At 50.1% G+C, this 27966-nt stretch overlaps 1 protein-coding gene across 9 annotated transcripts in view; it reads right to left on the bottom strand.

The window, feature by feature from the left end:
* Positions 1-27966, bottom strand: part of tns1b (tensin 1b) — a 571744-nt gene that overhangs the window by 108797 nt on the left and 434981 nt on the right. For all 9 annotated transcript variants that reach the window (XM_059647607.1, XM_059647608.1, XM_059647610.1 and 6 more), the window contains 2 exons: positions 22169-22234; positions 7972-8088 (listed from right to left, as the gene is read on the bottom strand). In XM_059647607.1, coding sequence (XP_059503590.1) covers positions 7972-8088; positions 22169-22234 — 183 coding nt within the window. The remainder of the gene's footprint in view (positions 1-7971; positions 8089-22168; positions 22235-27966) is intronic.

Below are 27966 nucleotides of genomic sequence, written 5' to 3'. Positions count from 1 at the left end.
ATCAGAATGCTTGGCATGCTCAGCCAACGTGTGTTATTAGTGAAGGAATCAAGTATTGGATGCGTTGAAACTATCACTTGACGAACTGCTGATAAATCTGAAATATTTCCTTTTCCCATTCGTGTTCCCTGCTGCGAACCTCTAGCCAATCTTCTGTGAATTTGACACCCCTCCCTTGCTGAACCTTGGCCCCCATGCCTGTACCATTCCCCGTCCCGCGGTGTGCAGACCGGTCACGGTTACCTTTCAGTTGTATACTTTATAAGTTCCTTCGGAGAAGACACAACATTCAGTGAATACTTGCCTGTCGACAGCAGCAGCAGCAAGTCAAACTTCTGTCTGAGCTTTCCTCTGCTCTGATCCTCCCTTCGTCTCTCTCTCCCTCTCTCTCTCTCTCGCTCTCTCACTTTATCAGACTGATTTGCACACGTCCAACAAATGCCAGAGGGTGTTGTCCATGCCAAGGAAACCAGCTCTTTCTGTGCCCTCTCTCCCCCCACCCCCAACTTGCCCGGCTCTTTGCTCAGTCACACTGTGTTCCTCACAGGTTCCTGCGAAAGGACTGAGCCAGCCCACAAACCAATCTGCAGCTTTTTCCCTCCTAACACCAGCAGCACAGGGAAGAGAGGGGCACTGAGCAATCACTGACCTTCCAGAGTCTTGTCATTGACCAGAGGATCTCTGCTGGACAGTCTGCCCTCACTGGGCTCACATCCCCTTCCAGCAAAAGAAATCTCGCTGAAACTGATTGAGTTACGGGCTGGCTAATTAAAGGCAGATCTGAACCACACCACTGCGTAGGACTCAATCAAAGTGAAGTCTGTTTTTAGTTAAAGTATCATCCAATCTTTGGGATGAAAAGAATAAGTGGGGACCAAACCTCCACCAACATCACTCTCTCACTTTTTCTCAATCTCTTTAATTTGCTCGTTTCCTGCTTGTCTTTTTGCTTTCTCTTCCTTTGCTCAATTTTCTTTCAGTTTAATTTCTCTTTCTGTCTCTTTCTCTGTCTCCTCCCTCTGTCCCTTTTGTCTCCCACTTCCTTCTGTTGTCTCGAAGAAATCAGTAAAATGTAGCCATGGAGTGTGTCCCTTTGCCCCATCTCCTTGCTGCTCTCTCAGTCTGTCACATCAAACCGCGCTCTCTCTCTCTCTCTCCGCTACCCACCCCCCAACCCTCGCTCTCTCTCCTCTATCTCTCTCTCTCTCTCTCTCTCTCTCTCTCTCTCTCTCTCCTGGTCTGGGTTGAACCGAAAACTGGCTGGATCTCACTTTTGAAAAGGGTACACGGAGGCTTTCTCTCGCTGAGCCCGAGTAAGATTTCTCAAGCTGTTCTCCCAGGCTGGCCTGGGCACCACACCTGCACGGGCTCCTCCTCATCCCATGATAGAATCCGAGAACATTCAGTGTAGAGAGAGCTTTACTCTCTATCTAACCCCTTTCTGGCCCTGTCCTGGGAGTGTTTGATGGGGGACAGTGTAGAGGAAGCTTTACTCTGTATCTAACCTCTGGGAGTGTTTGATGTTTGCTGTTACAGCGCAGAGGGACCCAACGTGTATGTGCAAGCTCCTGAAACAGTTACCCACTAGACCCTTTCTCCTGCCCGATCTCTGAACTTCATCCCTCTCAAACTTATATCCAGCTCCCCTTTTGAAACCTCCAATGGAATCCACCTCCACCATTCTCCTAGCCAGCCACTCACTCGCCCACTCATCCACTCACTCACTCACACAGTCACTCACTCACTCACTCATTCCCTCACCCCCACTCACTCACTCATCCACTCACTCACTCACTCATTCCCTCACCTCCACTCACGCACTCACTCACTCATCCACTCACTCACTCATTCCCTCACCACCGCTCACTCATTCATCCATTCACCCACTCACTCACTCATCCACTCACTCACTCACTCATTTCCTCACTCCCACTCACACTCACTCACCCACTCACTCACTCATTTCCTCACCCCCACTCACACTCACTCACTCACTCATCCACTCACTCACTCACTCATTCCCTCACCCCCACTCACTCACTCACTCATCCACTCACTCACTCACTCATTCCCTCACCCCCACTCACTCACTCACTCACCCACTCACTCACTCACTCATTCCCTCACCCCCACTCACACTCACTCACCCACTCACTCACTCACCATCTTTGGTCTCCCTCCCATTACCTCGGTCTTTCCCGATCCACCTTCTCCCCATATCCCTCAGGTCCTGCTCTTCCCAAAGACACATTTTTTTCAGTGAGACACTGTGTGAGAGTGTCTTTCTCAATTGCTCATGGGATTTGGGCAATACTGGCTGGCCCAGCATTTACCAAAAAAAGCAACCACTTTGCTGGGGCCTGGGGTCACACGTAGGTCAGACAAAGTGAGATTGGCAGATTTGAATCAGATGGGTTTTTACAACAACGCCCCAGGATTAAACAGTCACTTTTCAACCTTCTTAATTCTTTTTATACTGAATACAAGTTCCATTACCTGTAGTGCAGGAATCCAACTCTCCCAAACATTGTCCCGAGATTTGGGAAGATGAGCCGTGCGGCACCATCTCCCCTTTGACATATTCGACCAAGTGTGGCATCAAGGAGCCTGAGCAAAACTGGAATCACTGGGTATCAGGGGACAAACTCTCTGGTGGTTGGAGTCATACCTGACACATAGGAAGATGGGTGTGCTGGTGGGAGGTCAGTCATCTCAGCTCCAGGACATCTCTGCAGGAGTTCCTCAGGGTAGTGTCCTAGGCCCAACCATCTTCAGCTGCTTCATCAATGACCTTCTCTCCACCATAAGGTCAGAAGTGGGGATGTTCACTGATGATTGCACAATGTTCAGCACCATTCGTCACTCCTCAGATACTGAAGCAGTCCGTGTTCAAATGCAACAAGATCTGGACAATACTCAGGCTCGGGCTGACAAGTGGCAAGTTACATTCGCGCCACATAACTACCAGGCTATGACCATCACCAATAAGGGACAATCTAACCACCGTCCACGGCATTCTATTGCATTACTATCACTGAATCGCCCACTATCAACACCATGGGGGTAATCATTGACCAGAAGATGAACCAGAAGATTGCCAAATAAATACATTGGCTACAAGAGCAGGTCAGAGGCTAAGAATGCAGCAGTGAGTAGCTCACGTCCTGACTCCCCAAAGTCTGTCCATCATACACCTCCTCTCTCACCTCCATCCAAGGCCCAAGACAAACTTTTCATCTCTGACAGGGAGTCACCTGTATATCCTCCAACTTGGTCTGCTCTATCCGCGGTGGCTCAGAAACCGCTTTGGAGAGCACCTACACTCGGTTCACAACAAACAACAACAACTTCTGGTCGTGAATCACTGCAACTCCCCCCCCTCACTCCCTGGGCCTCCTTCAGCGCCATAATGATGCCGGCCAGAAGCTGAAGGAACAGCACCTCATATTCTGCCTGAGGGGCTTACAGCCCAATGGCCTGAACGTGGAATTCACCAGTTTTAAAACCTCCCCACCGTGGCCTCATCCCACGACCAACCCTCCCTCTCATCCCCACCTCCTTGGCCTGACACAACCTGTCCATCTTCTCTCCCACCTCACTGACCAATCCACACCACTCCCTATCCTCCTCCACGTATCGCTATCCCACCTACCCTCCTAGAGCTCCATGCCTCCTCCCTCTATTTATTTCCCAGCTCCCTTCACCCTCCTCGGTCATGATGAAGGGTCCAAGCCTGAAATGTCAACTCTCCTGCACCTCTGACACTGCCTGACCTGTTGTGTTCCTCCCACTCCATACTATATTGACTATCCATCATTTACAAGTCACAAGTCAGGAGTGTGTGGAATATTCCACATTTATCTGGATGGGGGCAGTTCCAATAACACTTAAGAAACTTGACACCATCCAGGACAAAGTAGCCCATTTGATTATTATAACATCCACAAACATCCCACTCCATCCACCCCCGACACTCAGTCGCAGCAGCGTGTACTATCTACAAGATGCACTGCAGAGATTCACCAAAGATCCTCAGGCAACACCTTCCAAACCCACGACCACTTCCATGTAGAAGGACAAGGGCAGCAGATACATGGGAACACCACCCCCTGCAAGTTCCCCTCCGAGCCCCTCACCATCCTGACTGGGAAATATATCGCTGTTCCTTCACTGTCACTGGGTCAAGATCCTGGAATTCCCTCCCTAAGGGACATTGTGGGTCAACCCACAGCACATGGACTGCAGCGGCTCAAGGAAGCAGCTCACCCCCATCTTCTCAAGGGGCAGCTAGGGATGGGCAGTCATGCTGGACCCAGCCAGTGATGCGTATGACCAAGAATCAATAAAATAATAAGATTTGCATCGTGGATCACTGTAAAAAAACACAATCCTGTCTTGAGTGACCTTCCCCTGCAACCGCAGGAAATGCTAAACTTGTCCCCACACCTCCTCCCTCACCCCTATCCCAGGCCTCAAGATGACTTTCCATATTAAGCAGAGGTTCACTTGCACATCTGCCAATGTGGTATATTGTATCCATTGTACCCGGTGTGGCTTCCTCTACATTGGGGAAACCAAGCGGAGGCTTGGGGACCGCTTTGCAGAACACCTCCGCTCGGTTCGCAATAAACAACTGCACCTCCCAGTCACGAACCATTTTAACTCCCCCTCCCATTCCTCAGACAACATGTCCATCATGGGCCTCCTGCACTGCCACAATGATGCCACCCGAAGGTTGCGGGAACAGCAACTCATATTCTGCTTGGGAATCCTGCAGCCATATGGTATCAATGTGGACGTCACCAGCTTCAAAATCTCCCCTTCCCCCACTGCATCCCAAAACCAGCCCAGTTCGTCCCCTCCCCCCACTGCATCGGACAACCAGCCCAGCTCATCCCCTCCCCCCACTGCATCCCAAAACCAGCCCAGCCTGTCTCTGCCACCCTAACCTGTTCTTCCTCTCACCCATCCCTTCCTCTCACCTCAAGCTGCACCTCCATTTCCTACCTACTAACCTCATCCCACCTCCTTGACATGTCCGTCCTTTCTGGACTGACTTATGCCCTCCCTACCTCCACACCTATACTCTCCTCTCCACCTATCTTCTTTTCGCTCCATCTTCGGTCCACTTCCCCCTCTCCCCCTATTTATTCCAGAACCCTCTCCCCATCCCCCTCTCCGATGAAGGGTCTAGGCCCGAAACATCAGCTTTTGTGCTCCTGAGATGCTGCTTGGCCTGCTGTGTTTTTCCAGCTTCACACTTTATTATCCTTGAGTGAAGTGCTTTTCTGTGGCTCCTCTCAGACTCCATTAGCGAGAGGGGACTTGACAGGGGAGATAGGGACAGGTCGTTTTCCCCTTTTGGGAGAGTCTAGGACCACGGGGCATCACCTCAATGTAAGGAGTCACACATTGAAGACAATGATGGCAGACGCATCTTCCTAAAGTGTGGGGCTCCAGCAGTAGCAGGTCTTCAGTTCTTACTGCCATCCTGAATGGTGAGAGGGCCGAGCTGAGCCAGGACCCTTCACTACTCCTGATGCTTAGCTCGCCGAACTGATCAGGAATCCGAAGGGATTAGCAGTGGGGCCAGGAATCCTGCCTGCCTGCTTCTTTTTTACCTCCGGCAACGCTGAGATGGTGCTGCTGATCTCATCAGTTCCCCTGAATACTTCAGCACCTCTGCATCATCAATCAGGACACAGATAGGAGGACAGCCACCTGTCTGAAAGATAAAACTCTCTCCAGTGTTGTCAGCAGCATAGGGGCGCCCTTTCAGAATAGCAAGGGGAAATCCGAGCTCAGGGAGATCTGTCTGAGTTTCCTGCAGCGTGCGAAACATCAATGTCCTGCACCAGCTACAGCCCAAACAACATTCCAGCAGTGGTACCACTCCTCTACCAAGCTCTTCCAGTACAGTTACCGCACCCACAGCTACCCGACAATGTGGAAAATCAGCCAAGTATGTCCAGTACACAGAAAGCAGGACTAATCCAGCCCAGTCAGTTACAGCCCCATCAGTCTCCTCTTGACCATCAGTAAAGTGATGGAAGGTGTCAGTAACAGTGCTATCAAGCTGCACCTGCTCAGCAATTACCTGCTCAGTGACGCCCAGTTTGGGTTCCGCCAGGGCCACTCAGCTCCTGACCTCATTACAGCCTTGGTTCACACATGGACAAAAGAGCTGAATTCGAGAGGGTGGGGTGAGAGTGACAGTCCTTGATCGCGAGGCTATATTCAACAGAGTGTGGCATCAGGGAGCCCTGGCAAAGCTGGAGTCACTGGGTATCAGGGGGCAAACTCTCCAGTGGTTGGAGTCATATCTGACCCATAGGAAGATGGTCATGGTTGTGGGAGGTCAGTCATCTCAGCTCCAGGACATCTCTGCAGGAGTTCCTCAGGGTAGTGCCCTAGGCCCAACCATCTTCAGCTGCTTCATCAAAGACCTTCCCTCCATCATAAGGTCAGAAGTGGGGATGTTCGCCGATGACTGCACAATGTTCAGCACCATTCGTCACTCCTCAGATACTGAAGCAGTCCGTGTTCAAATGCAACAAGATCGGGATAATATCCAGGTTTGGGCTGACAAGTGGCAAGTAACATTCATGCCACAGAAGTGCCAGGCTATGCCCATCACCAATAAGAGATAATCTAAGAGACCATCCCTTGACATTCAATCGCGTTGCTATCACTGAGTCCCCGACAATCAACACCTCCAGCAACGCTGAGATGGTGCAGCTGATCTCATCAGTTCCCTGAATACTTCAGCACCTCTACATCATCAATGATGGGGGTAATCATCGACCAGAAGATGAACTGAACTGCCAAATAAATACAATGGCCACAAGAGCCGGCCTGAAACTGGGAATACTGCAGTAAGTAACTCACCCCTGACTCCTCAAAGCCTGTCCACCATCTACAAGGCACAAGTCAGGAGTGTGATGGAATACTCCCCACTTGCCTGGATGGGTACAGCCCCAACAACACTCAAGAAGCTCGACACCATCCAGGGCAAAGCAGCCGCTTGATTGGCACCACATCCACAAACATCCCACTCCCTCCACCCCCGACGCTCAGTTGCAGCAGTGTGAACTATCTACAAGATGCTCTGTAGAAACTCACCAAAGACCCTCAGACAGCACCTTCCGAATCCACGACCACTTCCACCTGGAAGGACAAGGGCAGCAGATACATAGGAACACCACCGTCCCTAAGCCAGACGCTCAGCCTCAATAAGAATTCACAAAGCAACACAGATTCACCAGAATACCAGCACAGAATGCAAAAGCTCAGAATTGTTACAGTGCAAGAGGAGGCCATTCAGCCCATTGTGCCTGCACCGGCTCTGTTATTAGTCTGGCTGTATTATACAGTGCCAATGATCTGACAACACTACATTCTTGGGTAACGCCCATGACCTTTACCTCCTGGTTACATCAAAATATTTTCAGACTCAATCTGCACAACACATTCCAAATTGGTCAACTCTGCTCTTTGGAGGGACCTTTTACTCCATGAAGCCCATCTGAGAGAATAAGTCCTTCTTCTTTTCTGGTGCAGAATGACTCAGCTTTTAAATAAAAAAACTCTGCCCTGCTCTTCCTTTTGTCCCTAATAGGACACATGTCCTCTCGACTCTTCTCAGTTCAAACACCTAATAATCTGATCTGTCTACCGAGACGAACTTTTAAAGGATTACTTTGGGTTCAATTGGGAAAGCCAACTCTCCTCATCTGAAGTCAAATACTTTATCCCAGGAAACACTAGAATGAACCCTTCTTGAACTGCTTCCACTTCCACGGGCTGAATGGCCTCATTCAATGATGCTAGTCTCCATTTGTAATGCAGCTTTATCCACTGCCATGAATGATGGGGAACTGAGAGGCTCAGTAGTTCAGGTGGGTAAGAGCTGGTCATACCTCAGGGTCAGATACAAGCTGCATGGAGCTGCAGTAGGTTGCAGGGTCTTACCCTCTGGATGGTCCTCTCGCTGAGCGTTGAAGTTCTCATACGAATCCCAGCGGATCAAAGGGTCAGCAGTGTTATAATCGACAGAGACGCTAGGGCCATTCTCCAGGTGCTCCATCCCTGGGAAGTCAGAAACAAGGAACACTGTCAATGCAGAGCAGGCGAAAGGTTCAAGACAATAAACCGAAAGATCTGTCTACGTTGGAGATCAGTAAAAACATTAGAAATTGCTGGAAAGTCTCATCAGGCTGGCAGACAGAAAGCAGAGAACATTTTGAGTCCAGTGACCCTTCTTCAAAAGTGATGGTAGCTGCGGTAAAAATGGCATTTATGCAGGAGATGGGTTTGGGGCCTGAGGTGGGCCGGGAGGTGGGGGGGGGGGGGGGGGGAGTAGCAACTGATAGTTGGAAACAGAGGCCAAAATGAGAAAAACAGTTGGAGAGACAGAGGAATGAGTAAGGGTCAGTCTAGGGGGAATGCATTCCTGCTGGTTGGACAGCTAGGGGCTGACAATGGGTTGTGTATTAGGAGCTCATGTGGTAACAAGGCCTGGTGTGAGGGGTTTGGGGTGAGGACATGGGAGAAGGTGCTTCAGGCCCTAAAATTATTGAACTCAATATTGAGCCCGGAGGGCTGCAGGGTTCCCAAGTGGAAAATGAGGTGCTGTTCTTCCAGCTTGTGCTGAACTTCTCTGGAATACTGTAGCGAGCCTGAGACCGAGAGCAGGGTGGTGTGTTACACTGGCAGGTAACTGGAAGCTCAGGGTCTTTTTTGTGGACTGAACATTGGTGTTCTGCAAATCGGTCTCCCAGGCTTTGTTTCATTTCCCCAATGTAGAGGAGACCACTTTGTGAGCAGCGAATGCTGGAGACAAGATTGTGGGAAGTGCAGGTGAAGTGTTGCTTCACCTGGAAGGTATGTTTGGCCCTTGGATACTGGGGACGGAGGCGGTAAATGGGCAGGTGTTGCACCTTCGCTGGTTACAGGGGTAGGTGCCGTAGAGCTATCGGGGGCGTTGGGGGTGAAGGTGGAGTGATCCCTGCAGAAGGTGGACAAGGGAGGGGAGGGGAATATGTGACTGGTGGTGGTATCTCACTGGAGGTGGTGGAAATGCCGTCTGATGGTCGTCTGAATGTGGATGCTGGTGGAATGGCAGATAAATACAAGGGAACCCGATCACTGCTGCGGGAGGGAAGAGAAGGGGTGAGGGCTGAAGTGCGGGAGATGAGTCAGGCCCAGTTGAGTGCCCTCTTGACAATGGAGCTGGGGAATTTTTGGTTGAGGAAGAAGGTGGGTATTTCGGAGGCTCCCTTGTTGAAGTTGGTCTCATTGGAACAGATGCGATGAGGAGGGAGGAGCTGGGAGAATCAATAGAGTCTTTCCTTTTCCTCCTGATTTTTATCTTCACCTGGTCCATCTCTGATTCTTCCATTCCCTTCCTGAGTATATTTATTTCAATTTCTGGGTCGAGGCTGGCCACTAATATCCACTACAATGTTCCCCCATCCAGTGCTGACTCCTACAGTTACCTCGACTACACATCATCACACCAAACACAGTGTGTGTGGGACTGTACCTCAGTGAGAGTCCGTGTGTGTGGGACTGTACCCCAGTGAGAGTCAGTGTGTGTGGGAATATACCCAAGTGAGAGTCAGTGTGTGTGGGACTGTATCCCAGTGAGAGTCAGTGTGTGTGGGAGTGTATCCCAGTGAGAGTCAGTGCGTGTGGGACTGTACCCCAGTGAGAGTCAGTGTGTGTGGGACTGTACCCCAGTGAGAGTCAGTGTGCGTGTGGGACTGTACCCAAGTGAGAGTCCATGCATGTGGGACGGTACCCCAGTGAGAGTCAGTGTGTGTGTGAGACTGTACCCCAGTGAGAGTCAGTGTGTGTGGGACTGTACTCCAGTGAGAGTCAGTGTGTGTGGGAGTGTACCCCAGTGAGAGTCAGTGTGTGTGGGAGTGTACCCCAGTGAGAGTCAGTGTGTGTTGGACTGTACCCCAGTGAGAGTCAGTGTGTGTGGGACTGTACCCCAGTGAGAGTCAGTGTGCGTGTGGGACTGTACCCCAGTGAGAGTCAGTGTGTGTGGGACTGTACCCCAGTGAGAGTCAGTGTGCGTGTGGGACTGTACCCCAGTGAGAGTCAGTGTGTGTGGGACTGTACTCCAGTGAGAGTCAGTGTGTGTTGGACTGTACCCCAGTGAGAGTCAGTGTGTGTGGGACTGTACCCCAGTGAGAGTCAGTGTGCGTGTGGGACTGTACCCCAGTGAGAGTCAGTGTGTGTGGGACTGTACCCCAGTGAGAGTCAGTGTGCGTGTGGGACTGTACCCCAGTGAGAGTCAGTGTGTGTGGGACTGTACTCCAGTGAGAGTCAGTGTGTGTTGGACTGTACCCCAGTGAGAGTCAGTGTGTGTGGGACTGTACCCCAGTGAGAGTCAGTGTGCGTGTGGGACTGTACCCCAGTGAGAGTCAGTGTGTGTGGGACTGTACCCCAGTGAGAGTCAGTGTGCGTGTGGGAGTGTACCCCAGTGAGAGTCAGTGTGTGTGGGACTGTACCCCAGTGAGAGTCAGTGTGTGTGGGACTGTATCCCAGTGAGAGTCCATGCATGTGGGACGGTACCCCAGTGAGAGTCAGTGTGTGTTAGACGGTACGCCAGTGAGAGTCAGTGTGTGTGTGAGACTGTACCCCAGTGAGAGTCAGTGTGTGTGGGACTGTACCCCAGTGAGAGTCAGTGTTTGTGGGACTGTACCCCAGTGAGAGTCAGTGTGTGTTGGACTGTACCCCAGTGAGAGTCAGTGTGTGTGGGAGTGTACCCCAGTGAGAGTCAGTGTGCGTGTGGGACTGTGCCCCAGTGAGAGTCAGTGTGTGTGGGACTGTACTCCAGTGAGAGTCAGTGTGTGTGGGACTGTACCCCAGTGAGAGTCAGTGTGTGTGGGACTGTACTCCAGTGAGAGTCAGTGTGTGTTGGACTGTACCCCAGTGAGAGTCAGTGTGTGTGGGAGTGTACCCCAGTGAGAGTCAGTGTATGTGGGACTGTACCCCAGTGAGAGTCAGTGTGTGTGGGACTGTACCCCAGTGAGAGTCAGTGTATGTGGGACTGTACCCCAGTGAGAGTCAGTGTGCGTGTGGGACTGTATCCCAGTGAGAGTCAGTGTGCGTGTGGGACTGTATCCCAGTGAGAGTCAGTGTGTGTGGGACTGTACCCCAGTGAGAGTCAGTGTGTGTGGGACTGTACCCCAGTGAGAGTCAGTGTGCGTGTGGGACGGTACCCCAGTGAGAGTCAGTGTGTGTTGGACTGTACCCCAGTGAGAGTCAGTGTGTGTGGGAGTGTACCCCAGTGAGAGTCAGTGTGTGTGGGACTGTACTCCAGTGAGAGTCAGTGTGTGTTGGACTGTACCCCAGTGAGAGTCAGTGTGTGTGGGACTGTACCCCAGTGAGAGTCAGTGTGCGTGGGAGTGTACCCCAGTGAGAGTCAGTGTGTGTGGGACTGTACCCAGTGAGAGTCAGTGTGTGTGGGACTGTACCCCAGTGAGAGTCAGTGTGTGTGGGAGTGTACCCCAGTGAGAGTCAGTGTGTGTGGGACTGTACCCAGTGAGAGTCAGTGTGTGTGGGACTGTACCCCAGTGAGAGTCAGTGTGTGTGGGAGTGTACCCCAGTGAGAGTCAGTGTGTGTGGGACTGTACCCCAGTGAGAGTCAGTGTGTGTGGGAGTGTATCCCAGTGAGAGTCAGTGTGTGTGGGAGTGTACCCCAGTGAGAGACAGTGTGTGTGGGACTGTACCCCAGTGAGAGTCAGTGTGTGTGGGACTGTACCCCAGTGAGAGTCAGTGTGTGTGTGGGACTGTACCCAGTGAGAGTCAGTGTGTGTGGGACTGTACCCCAGTGAGAGTCAGTGTGTGTGGGAGTGTACCCCAGTGAGAGTCAGTGTTTGTGGGACTGTACCCCAGTGAGAGTCAGTGTGTGTGGGACTGTACCCCAGTGAGAGTCAGTGCGTGTGGGACTGTACCCCAGTGAGAGTCAGTGTGTGTGGGAGTGTACCCCAGTGAGAGTCAGTGTGTGTGGGACTGTACCCCAGTGAGAGAGTGTGTGTGTGGGACTGTACCCAGTGAGAGTCAGTGTGTGTGGGACTGTACCCCAGTGAGAGTCAGTGTGTGTGGGACTGTGCCCCAGTGAGAGTCAGTGCGTGTGGGACTGTACCCCAGTGAGAGTCAGTGCGTGTGGGACTGTACCCCAGTGAGAGTCGGTGTGTGTGGGAGTGTACCCCAGTGAGAGTCAGTGTGTGTGGGACTGTACCCCAGTGAGAGCCAGTGTGTGTGGGACTGTACCCCAGTGAGAGTCAGTGTGTGTGGGACTGTACCCCAGTGAGAGTCAGTGTGTGTGGGAGTGTACCCCAGTGAGAGTCAGTGTGTGTGAGACTGTACCCCACTGAGAGTCAGTGTGTGTGGGACTATACCCAGTGAGAGTCAGTGTGTGTGGGACTGTACCCCAGTGAGAGTCAGTGTGTGTGGGACTGTACCCCAGTGAGAATGAACACTGTTATGTGTTGGGAGAAAAGATGGGGAATGAATAAACAACATTTTCTTCACCGTTTTCTGTTGGTAAATTCCCGATTTTAGTGGGGTTATCAGTAACATTTTCCAGTTGAGTTTTTCTGATTGGATCAGGTATATCTGCAGTGATGTGTTTGCAATAGGTGTACTTTGGATTTTAGAGGGAATTGTCCTGCCCAACTGTGTAACAATACTGGCAACAACTGCAAGCTGTTCTGCCCATCAAATCTGTGCTATCTATCTCCCGTTTTGGATCGAGAAGGTGTTTCCCTATTTCCTTCCTGAAGAGAGGCCTTTCTGATGTGGAGAGTCGCTGACTCCTTCTCTCACTGCCTGAGAACACAGTCTATGTCACGGCCCTGAGCCAAACACAGCAAGCCCTCAGGAACAATGCACACCTTCTGAGCAGGGATAGATAGGCTGTACATCCATACCATCAGCGGCTGCAGTTCAGATGAACACATCGACCTGTACACCTCAGTATGCCTCTGTGGCCATTCCTGTGTTCCCGTGTGCACTCCGACAGCTATGTGGAGAGGCTTGGGCTCTGCTCTGAGGCAGTGCCTCTCATTGTGGTGGAATAGGAGCACTGTGTGAATATGCCAGGGGGCCTGGATTCATGGTCTCGGCACACAGTTCAAACCCCACCACAGATTGTTGTATTGTTGTAAAAACCCACTTGATTCATCAATATCCTTTATGGCTCCAGGCCCACAGCAATGTTGGTGATTCTCAGCGCCCTCCACAGTGGCCCAGCAAGACCTGCAGCTCAAAGGTAACAAATACCAGCCCTACAGTGAGGCCCGTGGCCCGTGCGAAAGATAGCCAGGTAGCTCATAGTGGTTAAAGTTTTTGAGACTTGTAGCTTGGATTGTGGGTGAGGGTGTAAATGTGCTCGCTGAGCTGGTGTGTTTGGTTTGTCACCCTGCTCGGTAACATCATCAGTGCACCTCCCATGAAGTGTCAGCGTTCTGTCCCACTTGCTATTTATATATCTCGGTGAGCTGGGGCAGTTGGCATCACTTTTGGTTCTGTTTCTCAGTGTTTTGTATACCAGGTCCAGTTCAATGTGTTTGTTGATGGAGTTCTGGTCGGAATACCAGGCCTCCAGGAATTCCCTGGCGTGTGCCTGTTTGGCTTGTGTTATTATGGATGTGTTGTCCCAGTTAAATTCTTGTCACTCACTGTCTGTGTGTAGTGACACAGGTGAGAATTGGTCATGTCTCTTGGTGGTTAGTTGGTATTCATGTATCCGTATTGTCAGTTTTCCTGGTTTGGCCTGTGAGAAACACAGTCTTCACACAGTATTTTGTGTATTACCCCCGTTTTCCTGGTTGTGGGTATGGGATCCTTTACAATTTGTCAGTAGCTGTCGTTGGGTGGTTGATGGTTTGTGGGCTATTTTGTTACCTGTCTGAGTGGTCTTGTGGCCATCTCTGAAATGTCCTTGATGTACACTAGGGTAATCAGCGAGTCTGACCGTGTTGTGCTTTCCTGTTGTGGTCTGTCTCAGAGGTAACGGCGGATTACGCCTTTTGGGTACCCGTTCCTTCAGAAGACTCCTTACTGATGTTCCTGTTCTGCTTTGTGTAGCTCCCGGTCGCTGAAACATGTTGTGGCTCATTTAAACAGTGTCCTGATGCAGCTCCAGTAGTGGGCATTGGGATAGCTGCTAGCACAATTGAGCATCTGGTCCAAATGTGTGGTCCTTCTCTACACTCTAGACTGCAGTTCACTGTTGTTTCTGCATCCTACCATTATGTCCAGGAAGGGTAGTCAGTTGTGGCTCTCTTCTTCGTTCATAAATTTTATCCCGAACGGATGTTGTTTATGTGTCGGTGGCTTTCTTCCAGTTGAGGGTGTTTAATAATCACAAAGGTGTCGCCTACATATCAGACCTGAAGTCTGGTTGTACAGTGGGGAGTGCTGTGTGTTCTAACCTTTCCATCACACCTTCTGCAATCAGTCCCGGTGCTGGGGATTCCACTGGTGTTCCATTGATTTATTTGGACATGTTTGTATGTGTTGTCACCTCATATCCCTCAAACCCCACCCTCTCCTCATGTCCCTCAAACCCGATTGCTCCTCATGTCTCTCAACACTATCTTCCCTCATGTCCCTCAACCCCCACCCTCTCCCCATGTCTCTCAACACCATCTTCCCTCATGTTCCTCAACCCCCACCCTCTCCCCATGTCTCTCAACACCATCTTCCCTCATGTTCCTCAACCCCCACCCTCTCCCCATGTCCTCAATCCTTTCTCTCCCCAGAATGACAGCTGGTCTGTGTCTCTCAGCACTATCTTCCCCCCCAACCATGTCCCTCGACTTCCAACCATCATCCCCCATTTCCCACATCTCAATCCTTTCTCTCCCCAGAATGACAGCTGGTTCTTTGGCTGTATGCACTCCATCCTGTTCAGGGTCTCTCACTGGGTATTTCATTGGAGGGAACGGAAACATGAAGGAGGAGCTCCCGAGGTCTCAGAGTGATCTCACATGAGGATAAACCATGCCAAGGAGAACATTCAATGGAAATGAGAAAACAAAGAACAGGCATGAAAATGATCGTCAAATAAAACCAAGCAAAGTCCATATTTCTTATTTGTAAGCAGGAAGAGAATAACTGCAAGTAAGGTTTGCATCTAATCAGGAGCTTTGGGTAAGCTCTGTCCTTATCATACTGTATCCATAAACAAGAGGGAGGGGAGAGATTGTAATCAGGCAGCAGGAGTGGGAAATTTCCCATGGAATTCAAATAATGAGAGAGGAAGTGTTAAGGTGTTTAAAAAATCTCCAGGTAAAAACAAACTTTATCCCACGTTGTTATGGAAATGGGAGAGGAATAGGAGAGGCTGAGGGAAGACTTAATTGAAGTGTTAGGGGGGTTGAGAGCGGATAGGAAGGCCTTACTCCTCTGAGTGAGCTGTCCCTAAACAGGGGCCATTGATTTGGGGTAAAAGTGAGAGATTTGAGGGGATATAAGAAGAAATGGTTTCACTGAGAGGCTGCAGATGATCTGGAATTTCTATTCTGAAAGGTTGGTACATTTAAAATAGATAATCAGTCAGAGCATTGAGCATAGGAGTTAGGATATCATGTTACAGCTATTACAAGACAGTAGTGAGGCCTATTCTGGAGTACTGTGTACAATTCTGGTCACCCTGCTAGAAGAAGGATGTTGCTAAACTGGAATGGGTGAAAGAAAGATTAACAAGCATGCTGCCAGGGCTGGAGGATGTGAGTTATAATGAATGGTTGGATTGGCGGCACTGTATTTTTATTCACTGGAGTGTAGGAGGTTAAGGGGTGACCTTAGAGAGGTTTACAAAATCAAGAGGTGATCAAGGTAAGGGAAATAGCAACGGTCTTTACCCCAGGGTGGGGGGAGATCAAAACCGGACGGGCACAGGTTTAAGGTGAGGGGGGAAAGATTGAAAAGGGACCTGAGGGGTAACTGTTTCACACAGAGCGTGGTGCATGTGTGCAATGAGCTACCGGAGGAAGGGGTGGAGGCTGGTACAGTTACAATGTTCAGACAGGTACATGAATAGGAAATGTTTAGAGAGATACGGGATATGGGGACGAAATGACCTAGTGGTATTGTCACTGGACTGTTAATCCAGAGACCCACATAATGTTCTGAGGAGATAATGGGAACTGCAGATGCTGGAGAATCCAACATTATAAAGTGTGGAGCTGGATGAACACAGCAGGCCCAGCAGCATCTCAGGAGCACAAAAGCTGACGTTTCTGGCCCAGACCCTTCATCAGAGACGGGGATGGGGTGAGGGTTCTGGAATAAATAGGGAGAGAGGGGGAGGCAGACCGAAGATGGAGAGAAAAGAAGATAGGTCGAGAGGAGATTATAGGTGGGGAGGTAGGGAGGGGATAGGTCAGTCCAGGGAAGACGGACAGGTCAAGGAGGTGGGATGAGGTTAGTAGGTAGGAAATGGAGGTGTGGCTTGAGGTGGGAGGAAGGGATGGGTGAGAGGAAGAACAGATTAGGGAGGCAGAGACAGGCTGGGCTGGTTTTGGGATGCAGTGGGGGGCGGGGATGAGCTGGGCTGGTTGTCTGATGCAGTGAGGGGAGGGGACGAACTGGGCTGGTTTTGGGATGTGATGGGGGAAGGGGAGATTTTGAAGCTGGTGAAATCCACATTGGTACCATTGGGCTGCAGGGTTCCCAAGCGGAATATGAGTTGCTGTTCCTGCAACCTTCGGGTGGCATCATTGTGGCACTGCAGGAGGCCCATGATGGACATGTCATCTAAAGAATGGGAGGGGGAGTGGAAATGGTTTGCAACTGGGAGGTGCAGTTGTTTGTTGCGAACCAAGCGGAGGTGTTCTGCAAAGCAGTCCCCAAGCCTCCACTTGGTTTCCCCAATGTAGAGGAAGCCACACCGGGTACAATGGATACAGTATACTTCATTGGCAGATGTGCAGGTGAACCTCTGCTTAATATGGAAAGCCATCCTGGGGCCTGGGATGGGGGTGAGGGAGGAGGTGTGGGGGCAAGCGTAGCATTTCCTGCGGTTGCAGGGGAAGGTGCCGGGTGTGGTGGGGTTGGAGAGCAGTGTGGAGCGAACAAGGGAGTCACGGAAAGAGTGGTCTCTCTGGAAAGCACACAAGGTTGGGGATGGAAAAATGTCTTGGGTGGTGCGGTCGGATTATAGATGGCGCAAGTGTCGGAGGATGATGCATTGTATCCAGAGGTTGGTGGGGTGGTGTGTGAGAACGAGGGGGATCCTCTTTGGGCTGTTGTGATGAGGGCGGGGTGTGAGGGATGTGTTGCGGGAGATGCGGTCAAGGGCGTTCTCAACCACTGCGGAAGAACTTGGACATCTGGGATGTGCGGGAGTGGAATGCCTCATCCTGGGAGCAGATGCGACGGAGGCGGAGGAATTGGGAATAGGGCATGGAATTTTTGTAGGAGGGTGGGTGGAAGGAGGTGCATTCTAGGTAGCTGTGGGAGTTGGTGGGCTTGAAATGGACATCAGTTACAAGCTGGTTGCCTGAGATGGAGACTGAGAGGTCCAGGAAGGTGAGGGATGTGCTGGAGATGGCCCAGGTGAACTGAAGGTTGGGGTGGAAGGTGTTGGTGAAGTGGATGAACTGTTCGAGCTCCTCTTGGGAGCAAGAGGCGGCTCCAATACAGTCATCAATGTAACGGAGGAAGAGGTGGGGTTTGGGGCCTGTGTAGGTGCGAAAGAGGGACTGTTCCACGTAACCTACAAAGAGGCAGGCATAGCTGGGGCCCATGCGGGTGCCCATGGCCACCCTCTTTGTCTGTAGGAAGTGGAAGGAATCGAAAGAGAAGTTGTTGAGGGTGAGGACGAGTTTGGCTCAGCAGATGACGGTGTCGGTGGAGGGGGACTGGTCGGGCCTGCGGGACAGGAAGAAGCGGAGGGTCTTGAGGCCACCTGCATGAGGAATACAGGTGTATAGGGACTGGACATCCATGGTGAAAATGAGGTGTTGGGGACCAGGGAATTCGAAGTTCTGGAGGAGGTGGAGGGCGTGGGTGGTGTCACGTTCGTAGGTAGGGAGTTCCTGGGCCAAAGGGGAGAAAATGGAGTCCAGATAGGTGGAGATGAGTTCGGTGGGGCAGGAACAGGCTGAGACAATGGGTCGACCAGGGCAGGCAGGTTTGTGGATTTTGGGAAGGAGATAGAAACGGGCCATGTGGGGTTGGGGAACAATGAGGTTGGAGGCTGTGGATGGGAGGTCCCCTGAGGTGATGAGGTCATGGATGGTATTGGAGATGATGGTTTGGTGCTCGGGGGTGGGATCATGATCAAGGGGACGGTCGGAGGTGGTGTCGGAGAGTTGGCGTTTGGCCTCGGCGATGTAGAGGTCAGTGCGCCATACTACCACTGCGCCACCCTTGTCTGCGGGTTTGATGTTGAGGTTGGGGTTGGAGCGGAGGGCTGCCCGTTCTGCAGGGGAGAGGTTGGAGTGGGTGAGAGGGGTGGGGAGGTTGAGGCGGTTAATGTCTCGACGGCAGTTGGAGATGAAGAGGTCGAGGGAGGGTAGGAGGCCTGGGGGTGGTGTCCAGGAGGAGGACTTGTGCTGGAAGCGGTGAAGGGGTCAGTGGAGGGAGGGTTAGGCTCCTGGTTAAAGAAGTGAGCGTGGAGGTGAAGGCGGTGGAAAAACTGCTCTATGTCCAAACGTGACTGGTATTCGTTGATGTGTGGTTGTAGAGGTGAAGATTCGGCAGGACTCAGTGAGGGCCTGGGTTCAAATCCTGCCATGGTAGATGGTGGAATTTGGTTTCAATAAAAAAAATCTAGAATTAAGAATCTAATGATGACTGTGAACCCATCGTCGATTGTCAGGAAAAACCCATCTGGTCACTAATGCCCTTTAGGGAAGGAAACTGCCTTCTTTACCTGGTCTGGCCTGCATGTGACTACATGCAAATAGGAGTAGTTCAGTTTAGGAAGCCTGGTTGGCACAGAGGGGTTGGGCTGAATGGTCTGTTTCCATGTTGTGTGACTATGACTTGAATCACCCTCACCCAACAGGACTATTGACAAGGGCGGAACGTAAGAGGAAACTGGATGGTGGGGGTCAGCATGGCTTCCTTCCACATTGCAAATTTCCAATTTTATTTGCTTCAGAAAATGCAAATATTGCCTTGGGTGAAAACACTCAAACCTGAACCCTGTATTTTGAGCTATCACCCGTCCCATTCGAACTACTTCCCATCAGCAGAGACACAGGACAGAGCAGAGGATGGAATGTTCTCTTGAAAAATTCAAACTGATTGCCTGTAACCCCTGGTCAGCACATCCCATGTGGGTGGTGCAAAGTGTGATGATGCCGGGACAGGCAAAAACTTGTAGAAATTACATTCCATCGAATACAGAATTCCACAAAGCAGCTCCCTTTGCCAAGGACCCCATTTCAGTGTGAAATTTGGGATCTGACTCCAGGCTAGTGTGATGGAGGTGCATGTCTACATGTAGCTGACATGACAACAAAATGTCTATCAAAAAGAGTGGTTTATGTTCTGCTCTCTCACAGCTATCCCTCCCAAAATAATATACGTTAACATATGTTATAAAAGAATAACACCATCTCAGGAACACTGGGGAACAGGATGAAACCAGGCTGCAGATGACTGGAGACTCATTCAGCCCAGACATGGCCTCTGAGATTTATTCAAATAATTACTGCAGCAGTTTATAAAGTAACAAATCATAGCACCTATGCTGTGGTCAAACATCCAAGGATTCATTCACAGGCGAACAGTCAGACAGCATGGTGGCTCAGTGGTTAACACTGCAGCCTCATAGCACCAGGGACCCAGGTTCAATTCCACCCTCAGGCGACTGTCTGGAGTTTGCACATTCTCCCCGTGTTGGTGTGGGTTTGCTCCAGTTTCCTCCCACAGCCCAAAGATTTGCAGCCTAGATGACTTGGCCATGGGCAATTGCCTGTAGTGTTCAGGGATGTAGGTGGGTTAGCCACGGGAAATGCAGGGATACAGTGGGGTGGGGTGGGGGTGGGGGGGTGGTTGTGGAAATGGGTCTGGATGGCAAGCCCTTTGGAGGATCAGTATGGAGCCAAAGGGCCTGTTTTCACCTTGTTGAAAGTCCAACTGCTCCAGCATCTTTATTCAAAAAGAAATGACGAGCGTTATCAGTCGAAAGGAGTGAGGCAGAGAGAAGGAGGTGAGAAAGATAAGACGGGGAAAGAGAGATAGTACAAGAGAGAGAGACTGGGAGAACCAAGGAGGGAGACAGAAGGGGGAAGAGAAAAAGAGACAGTGATAGAGTGAGAGATAGACAGGGGGAGACAGAGAAAAAGGGAGGCAGAGAGAGGGAGTGAAACCGAAAGCAAGGCAGAAACAGCATATGAACTAGGGGCAGAGTAGGCCATTCTACCCCTCCTGCCTGTTCCATTGCTGATCTCACCTTGGCCTCAACTCCAATTTCCTGCCTGCCCTATAACAGAGTGGAGAGAATTACAGTGAGAGAGAGAGAGAGAGAGAGAGAGAGACAACATCCCATTCCTCAGCATTCATATAGTTATCTGATTCTCTCCTGCCTGTATCCTAACTCATCCCGTTCACTCTGTGCCTCATGTCTTCACCGACCTTTATTATCCCACAGCTTGGAAACACCTCCGTTTTCACAGCCTCACCCCTCACTATCTGTGTGACTGAACCACCAGTTCCCCCCACTGTCATTTCAGTTGTCCTTGAGCATCACTTATGGGGTGTAGGAGTATCGGGCTGGGCCAGTCTTTATTACTCATTCCTAACTGCCCCTTGAAAATGAGATGATGAGCTGCCCTCAGGTATCGATGAGTGACTTGCTTGGCCATTTCTGAAGCATTCTGACTGCGTTTGGAGGACAGTCCTCTCAGTCTGGTCCCATTGCTCTGTCATTCACAATAACATAAACTTCTCCAGTGACTAAGACATACAGTACATCCATATCCATTGTCAAATTAAACAATACCTATTGGCCAGTTTCTTCATAAACTCAACAGAGATACCATCATTGCTAACATATACCAATAAAACTGCTTTTCTCTCAAAATATCCACAAATCCACAAACAGAAACATACCTCAGGGAGACAAAGGCAACAGGTTTATGGACAGAGAGAGTAGGAACTGCAGATGCTGGAGAATCTGACATAACAAGGTGTGGAGCTGGAGGAACACAGCAGGCCAAGCAGCATCAGAGGAGCAGGAAAGCTGATGTTTCGGGTCTAGATTCCTCTTCAGAAAGATGTGACCTTTTCTGATGAAGGGTCTAGGCCTGAAACGTCAGTCTTCCTGCTCTCCTGATGCTGTTTAGCCTGCCGTGTTCATCCAGCTCCACACTGTGTTATCTCAGGTTTCTGGGCATTAGCTTTCTACCCTCAGCAGTTGTTATGGTAATTAGGGGCCCAAGCTCATGTTAGAGGCATAGATTCACACAGCACTGGAGAGGCCCTTCAGCCCATCAAATCTGCACCAAACCAGCTGCACTGATCCCACCGTGAAACCATCGTTAATCATTAGCAAAACCCATTTGGTTATCTAATGTCCTTTAAGGAAGGGAGCATCCTTACCGGGTCTGGCCTAGATGTGACTCCAGACCCACAACAATGGGTTGACCCTTATTGCCCTCTGGACAATAAATGTCCACCTGGCCAGAAACACCTGCATCGTGTGAGAAAACTAAAACAAACTCTTTGGCCAATGGGATTTTCTTGAAGGCAAAAGGATAAATCATAGAATGTTCCCGAGTCTGTTTCTTCGATTTTCTGGCTCGTGTGATCAAGCCACTATATCCATCTGTATATGTATAACTCCAACCACAGTTCTATATTGTTTATGTATATTCGCCTACACCTATACACAAACCCACCCATACCTGTAGCTGCACCTGCATCCATCTGGATCTGTATCCCTCCATCTCTCTCTCTCTTTCCTCAAATAACTTTCTTAAAATCTGCCTACTGTACTGAAGTTGCTACCACTTGTCCTGTTAGCTTCCCCTTCGCTCAGTATCAATCTTTGTCTGACAACTGCCCGGCTCATTTACTGCATTGACAAGCTCTGCTAGTGAACATTGCTGCTGTTTATGGACCACGTCCTGGGAATGAGTTGCTCTGTTCAGTAGCCAGTGCCGGAATACCCAGGGATGAGGCTTACCTTGTATTTTCTCAGGGCCAAAGGAGAAGATGAATTCCACCTTGGAATATTCGGGGAATCTGTCATCTGTGAGGGAGGATTAAAAAGCTGCATTGTAATGAGATGGCAATGACTTTCAACTGCTGCTGATTGCCAAAGCATAGAGCCGAGGGGACAACAAGCAATCGTACACATCGACAACTGTTCACCTTTGGTCTATCTAGTCACAGTTTCTCACCCCCTCACCAAAACAGCGCAGACTGTCACTGAGCTAGAGATACAGTGAGACAGAGAGCAGCAGCTAGCATTCAGTGTTGGTGTGGATCAAAGGGGAATCACTATCACAGAGAGAACATTCCTGCTCTGACATCATAATCCCACCAGGAATCCTGGCTGAGATAATGGGAACTGCAGATGCTGGAGAATCCAAGATAATAAAATGTGAGGCTGGATGAACACAGCAGGCCAAGCAGCATCTCAGGAGCACAAAAGCTGACGTTTCGGGCCTAGACCCTTCATCAGAGCTCTGATGAAGGGTCCAGGCCTGAAACGTCAGCTTTTGTGCTCCTGAGATGCTGCTTGGCCTGCTGTGTTCATCCAGCCTCACATTTTATTATCTAGGAATCCTGGCTGGTTGGGTTTTGCAGCAAGAGAAGGTGTCGTATCTCTGTGAGTGAGTGTGTGAGCTTATGTGTGCATGGTTGTGTGTGTGTGTGTGTTTGTGTGTGTGTTTGTGTGTGTGTGTGTGTGCGCACGCGCACACGCGTGTGTGGTTGAGCAGGTGTTGTTTGATTGAGCGAGTTGGAATGTATGTCTTTGAATGTGTGTTGAGTGTGAGCTAGTGTGAGTGACTGGTTTGCTGTGAGTGTGAATTAACATGTTTGAGTGTTTCGGAGTGTGAGCAATTCTCTTTAAGTGGGAATAATGCATTTGACTGTGAGTGTGTATTGAGTGAGTCAATTTGAGTGAGTGAGTGTGTTGAGTGAGTGAGTATGAATGAGTTTGTGTTGAGTGTGAACGAGTGTGAATGAATGCATTTGAGTGTGAGTTAATATTTTAAACGGAAGTGAATATTCACCAAGGAGACAGACATGACAGATGTTGAGGTTAGGGATAGATGTTTGCTTACTCTCGGTCAAGTTGACATTAGGAAGGAGGAAGTGTTGGGTTTCCTAAAAGACATTAAGGTGGACAAGTCCCCAGGTCCGGATGGTATCTATCCCAGGTTTCTGAGGGAAGCGAGAGAGGAAATAGCCGGGGCCTTAACAGATATCTTTGCAGTGTCCTTAGACACAGGTGAGGTCCCAGAGGATTGGAGACTTGCTAATGTTGTCCCCTTGTTTAAGAAGGAGCAGGGATAATCCAGTTAATTATTGACCGGTGAGCCTGACGTCAGTGGTAGGGAAGCTACTGGAGAAGATACTGAGGGATAGGATCTATTCTCATTTGGAGGAAAATGGGCTTATCAGTGATAGGCAACATGCTTTTGTGCAGGGAAGGTCATGTCTTACCAACTTAATAGAATTCTTTGAGGACATGACAAAGTTGATTGATGAGGGAAAGGCTGTAGGTGTCATATACATGGAATTCAGTAAGGCGTTTGATAAGGTTCCCCATGGCAGGCTGATGGAGAAAGTGAAGTCACATGGGGTCCAGAGTGTGCTAGCTAGATGGATAAAAAACTGGCTGGGCAACAGGAGACAGAGACTAGTAACGGAAGGAAGGTCCTCAAATTGGAGACCTGTAACCAGTGGCGTTCCATGGGGATCTGTGCTGGGACCACTGTTGTTCGTGATATATGTAAATGATTTGGAGGAAGGTGTAGATGGTCTGATCAGCAAGTTTGCAGATGACACTAAGATTGGTGGAGTAGCAGACAGTGAAGGGGACTGTCAGAGATTACAGCAGAATATAGATAGACTGGAGAGTTGGGCAGATAAATGGCAGATGGAGTTCAATCCGGGCAAATGCGAGGTGATGCATTTTGGACGATCAAATTCAAGGGCGAACTATACAGTAAATAGAAAAGTCCTGGGGAAAATTGATGAACAGAGAGATCTGGGTGTTCAGGTCCATTGTTTCCTGAAGGTGGCAACGCAGGTCAATAGGGTGGTCAAGAAGGCATATGGCATGCTTTCCTTCATTGGACGGGGTATTGAGTACAAGAGTTGGCAGGTCATGTTACCGTTGTATAGGACTTTGGTTCGGCCACATTTGGAGTACTGTGTACAGTTCTGGTTTCCACATTACCAAAAGGATGTGGATGCTTTGGAGAGGGTGCAGAGGAGGTTTACCAGGGTGTTGCCTGGTATGGAGGGTGCTAGCTATGAAGAGAGGTTGAGTAGATTAGGATTATTTTCATTAGAAAGACGGAGATTGAGGGGGGACCTGATTGAGGTCTACAAAATCATGAGGGGTATAGACAGGGTGGATAGCAAGATGCTTTTTCCCAGAGTGGGGGACTCAATTACTAGGGGTCATGAGTTCAAAGTGAGAGGAGGAAAGTTTAAGGGAGATATGCGTGGAAAGTTCTTTAAGCAGAGGGTGGTGGGTGCCTGGAACGTGTTGCCAGCGGAGGTGGTAGACGCAGACACGTTAGCGTCTTTTAAGATATATCTGGACAGGTACATGGATGGGCAGGGAGCAAATGGACACAGACCGTTAGAAAATAGATGATAGGTTAGACAGAGGATCTTGATCGGCGCAGGCTTGGAGGGCCGAAGGGCCTGTTCCTGTGCTGTAATTTTCTTTGTTCTTTATTCTTTGAATATGTTTGAGTGTGAATAATTACGAGTGGGTGTAGTTAAGTGTGAATTAATGTTGAGTGTAAGTATGTGTTAATTGTGGGTGTGAGTGAGTATGTCTTGATTATGAATGAGAGTGTTTGAGTGCGAGTGTGTGTGTTGAATTTGTATGAGTGAGTGTGTATGGGTGTGAGTATGTGTTGAGTGCGTATGAGTGTGAGTGATTGTGCATTGAATGTGTATAGTGTGAGTGTATTGAGCGTGTATGAGTGTGTGTGTTTGAGTGTGCGTGTGCTGAGTGTGATTGAGTGTATGTGAGTGACTGTGTGTTGAGTGTGAGTGTGTGTTGTGTTGTTACACTGAGGAATATAGAATATGGAGTTTGGGTTTGACCAATCAAATAGTGAACAGTTCAGGGCTGACATTACTAATTGAAAGTGCTTTGTTACAATGTGGAGACGTTCCTGACGTGAATGTAGAGACGGGTCCACACAGGGAGACTGTCTGTCCCTCACTGCGGTCTTTGTTGGCCAGCCCTGGCCCCAGGGTTCAGTTTGTGTTTCTCCAGCAGTGAGTCCTGTTCTGACGGCTCACAATGTTTCACTGCCCCAACAAGCTACCCAGACTCAGGCAACAAAAACACCGCAACTCTCATGTGGTCAGCTCAGGATCACAGGCTTTCCCCAGTTCAACAGCAATAAACATGAAACAGACCTGCACCAGATCTGCCAACAGCTCTGCAGATTATTTTCTGTAGACCGGAAGGCGGGTGGGGGCGTGGGGTAGGGGGAGTTGGTGGGGGGTAGTGTTGTGTGGGGAGCTGCAGTTTTCCAGCCCTATGTTAAACATTCCCAGCTTTTACACCAGGAGAACTGCACTGATCAGCTCCCGCCTCTAATTCTCACTCAACAAGCGACCGCACCATTCCAGCTCAACGCCTCACTCATTTCCCTTCACCACTTTCTCTGTGGTCGTGGGTGAAAAAAATTAAAAAGGTCCCACACAGTCAAACTCCCCATATCCCGCAATGCTCACCCACTCCCCAAATCATCACAAACTCCCCATATCCCGCAATGCTCACCCACTCCCCAAATCATCACAAATTCCCCATATCCCCCCTCAACCACTCCCCAAATCACCACAAACTCCCCATATCCCCCCTCAACCACTCCCCAAATCACCACAAACTCCCGATGTCCCCCAATGCTCACCCACTCCCCAAATCATCACAAACCTCACCCACTCCCCATATCCCCCAAACCTCACCCTCTCCCCATATCCCCCAAAGATCACCCAATCCCTATAACCCTCCACCCTCACCCACTCCGCAAATCCCCCAACCCTCACCCACTCCCATATCACTCAACCCTCATCCACTCCCCAACCCCCAACCCTCACCCACTCCCATATCACTCAATCCTCACCCACTGCCCAATTCACCCAAAGCTCACCCACTCCTCAAATCCCCACAAACCTCACCCACTCCCTATATTCCCCCAACGCTCACCCACTCCCCAAATCACCCAACCCTCACCCTCTCCACAAATCACCCAAACCTCGCCCACTCCCCATGTCACCCAACCCTCACCCACTCTGCATATCCCCCAATGGTCACCCACTCCCCAAATTACCCAACCCTCACCATCTCCACAAATCACCCAAACCTTGCGCACTCCCCATATCCCTAAACCTTACCCACTCCCCATATCACCCAACACTCACCCACTCCCCAAATCACCACAAACCTCACCCACTCCTCATATGACCCAAACCTCACCCACTCTTCATATCCCCCAAGCCTCACCCACTCCCCATATCCCCCAAACCTCACCCTCTCCCCATATCCCCCAAAGATCACCCAATCCCCATAACCCTTTCGGTGTCCATGTACACAGATCCTTGAAAGTTGCCACCCAGGTTGACAGGGCTGTTAAGAAGGCATACAGTGTTTTAGCTTTTATTAATAGAGGGATCGAGTTCCGGAACAAAGATGTTATGGTGAAGCTGTACAAAACTCTGGTGTGGCCTCACTTGGAGTATTGCTTACAGTTTTGGTCACCGCATTATAAGAAGGATGTGGAAGCTTTGGAAAGAGTGCAGAGGAGATTTACTGGGATGTTGCCTGGTATGGAGGGAAGGTCTTACGAGGAAAGGCTGAGGGACTTGAGGATATTTTCATTAGAGAGAAGAAGGTTGAGAGGTGACTTAATTGAAACATATAAAATAACCAGAGGGTTAGATAGGGTGGATAGGGAGAGCCTTTTTCCTAGGATGGTGACGGCGAGCACGAGGAGGCATAGCTTTAAATTGAGGGGTGAAAGATATAGGACAGATGTCAGAGGTAGTTTCTTTACTCAGAGAGTAGTAACGGAATGGAACGCTTTTCCTGCAACTGTAGTAGATTCGCCAACTTTAGGTACATTTAAGTCGTCATTGGACAAGCATATGGACGTACATGGAATAGTGTAGGTTAGATGGGCTTGAGATTGGTATGACAGGTCGGCACAACAGGGCCTGTACTGTGCTGTAATGTTCTATGTTCTATCCCCCAACCCTCACCCACTCCCCATACCCCCCAAATCTCACCCTCTCCCCATAATCCCAAAACCTCACCCACTCTCCATATCCTCCAAACCTCACCCACTCCCCATATCACCCAACCCTCACCCACTCCCCATATCACCCAATGCTCACCCACTCCCCTTATCACCCAACCCTCACCATCTCCACAAATCACCCAATCCTCACCCACTCCCCATATCACCCAACCCTCACCATCTCCACAAATCACCCAACCCTCACCCACTCTCCATATCCCCCAAACCTCACTCACTCCCCATATCCCCCAACCCTCACCCACTCCCCATATCCCCTAAACCTCACCCACTCCCCATATCCCCCAACCCTCACCCTCTCTCCGTATCCCCCAATCCTCACCGTCTCCCCTTATTCCCCCAACCTTCATTCTCTCCCCATATGCCTCAACCCTCACCCTCTCTCCATATCCCCCACCCTCACCCTATCCCCATTTCCCCAATCCACACGCTCTGCCCATATCCCACAATCCTCACCCTC

Source organism: Stegostoma tigrinum, chromosome 7 (assembly GCF_030684315.1).
Source record: "Stegostoma tigrinum isolate sSteTig4 chromosome 7, sSteTig4.hap1, whole genome shotgun sequence".
NCBI lineage: Eukaryota > Metazoa > Chordata > Chondrichthyes > Orectolobiformes > Stegostomatidae > Stegostoma > Stegostoma tigrinum.
Note: the sequence above shows the minus strand (reverse complement) of the source record. Positions and strands in the feature narration are given on the sequence as shown.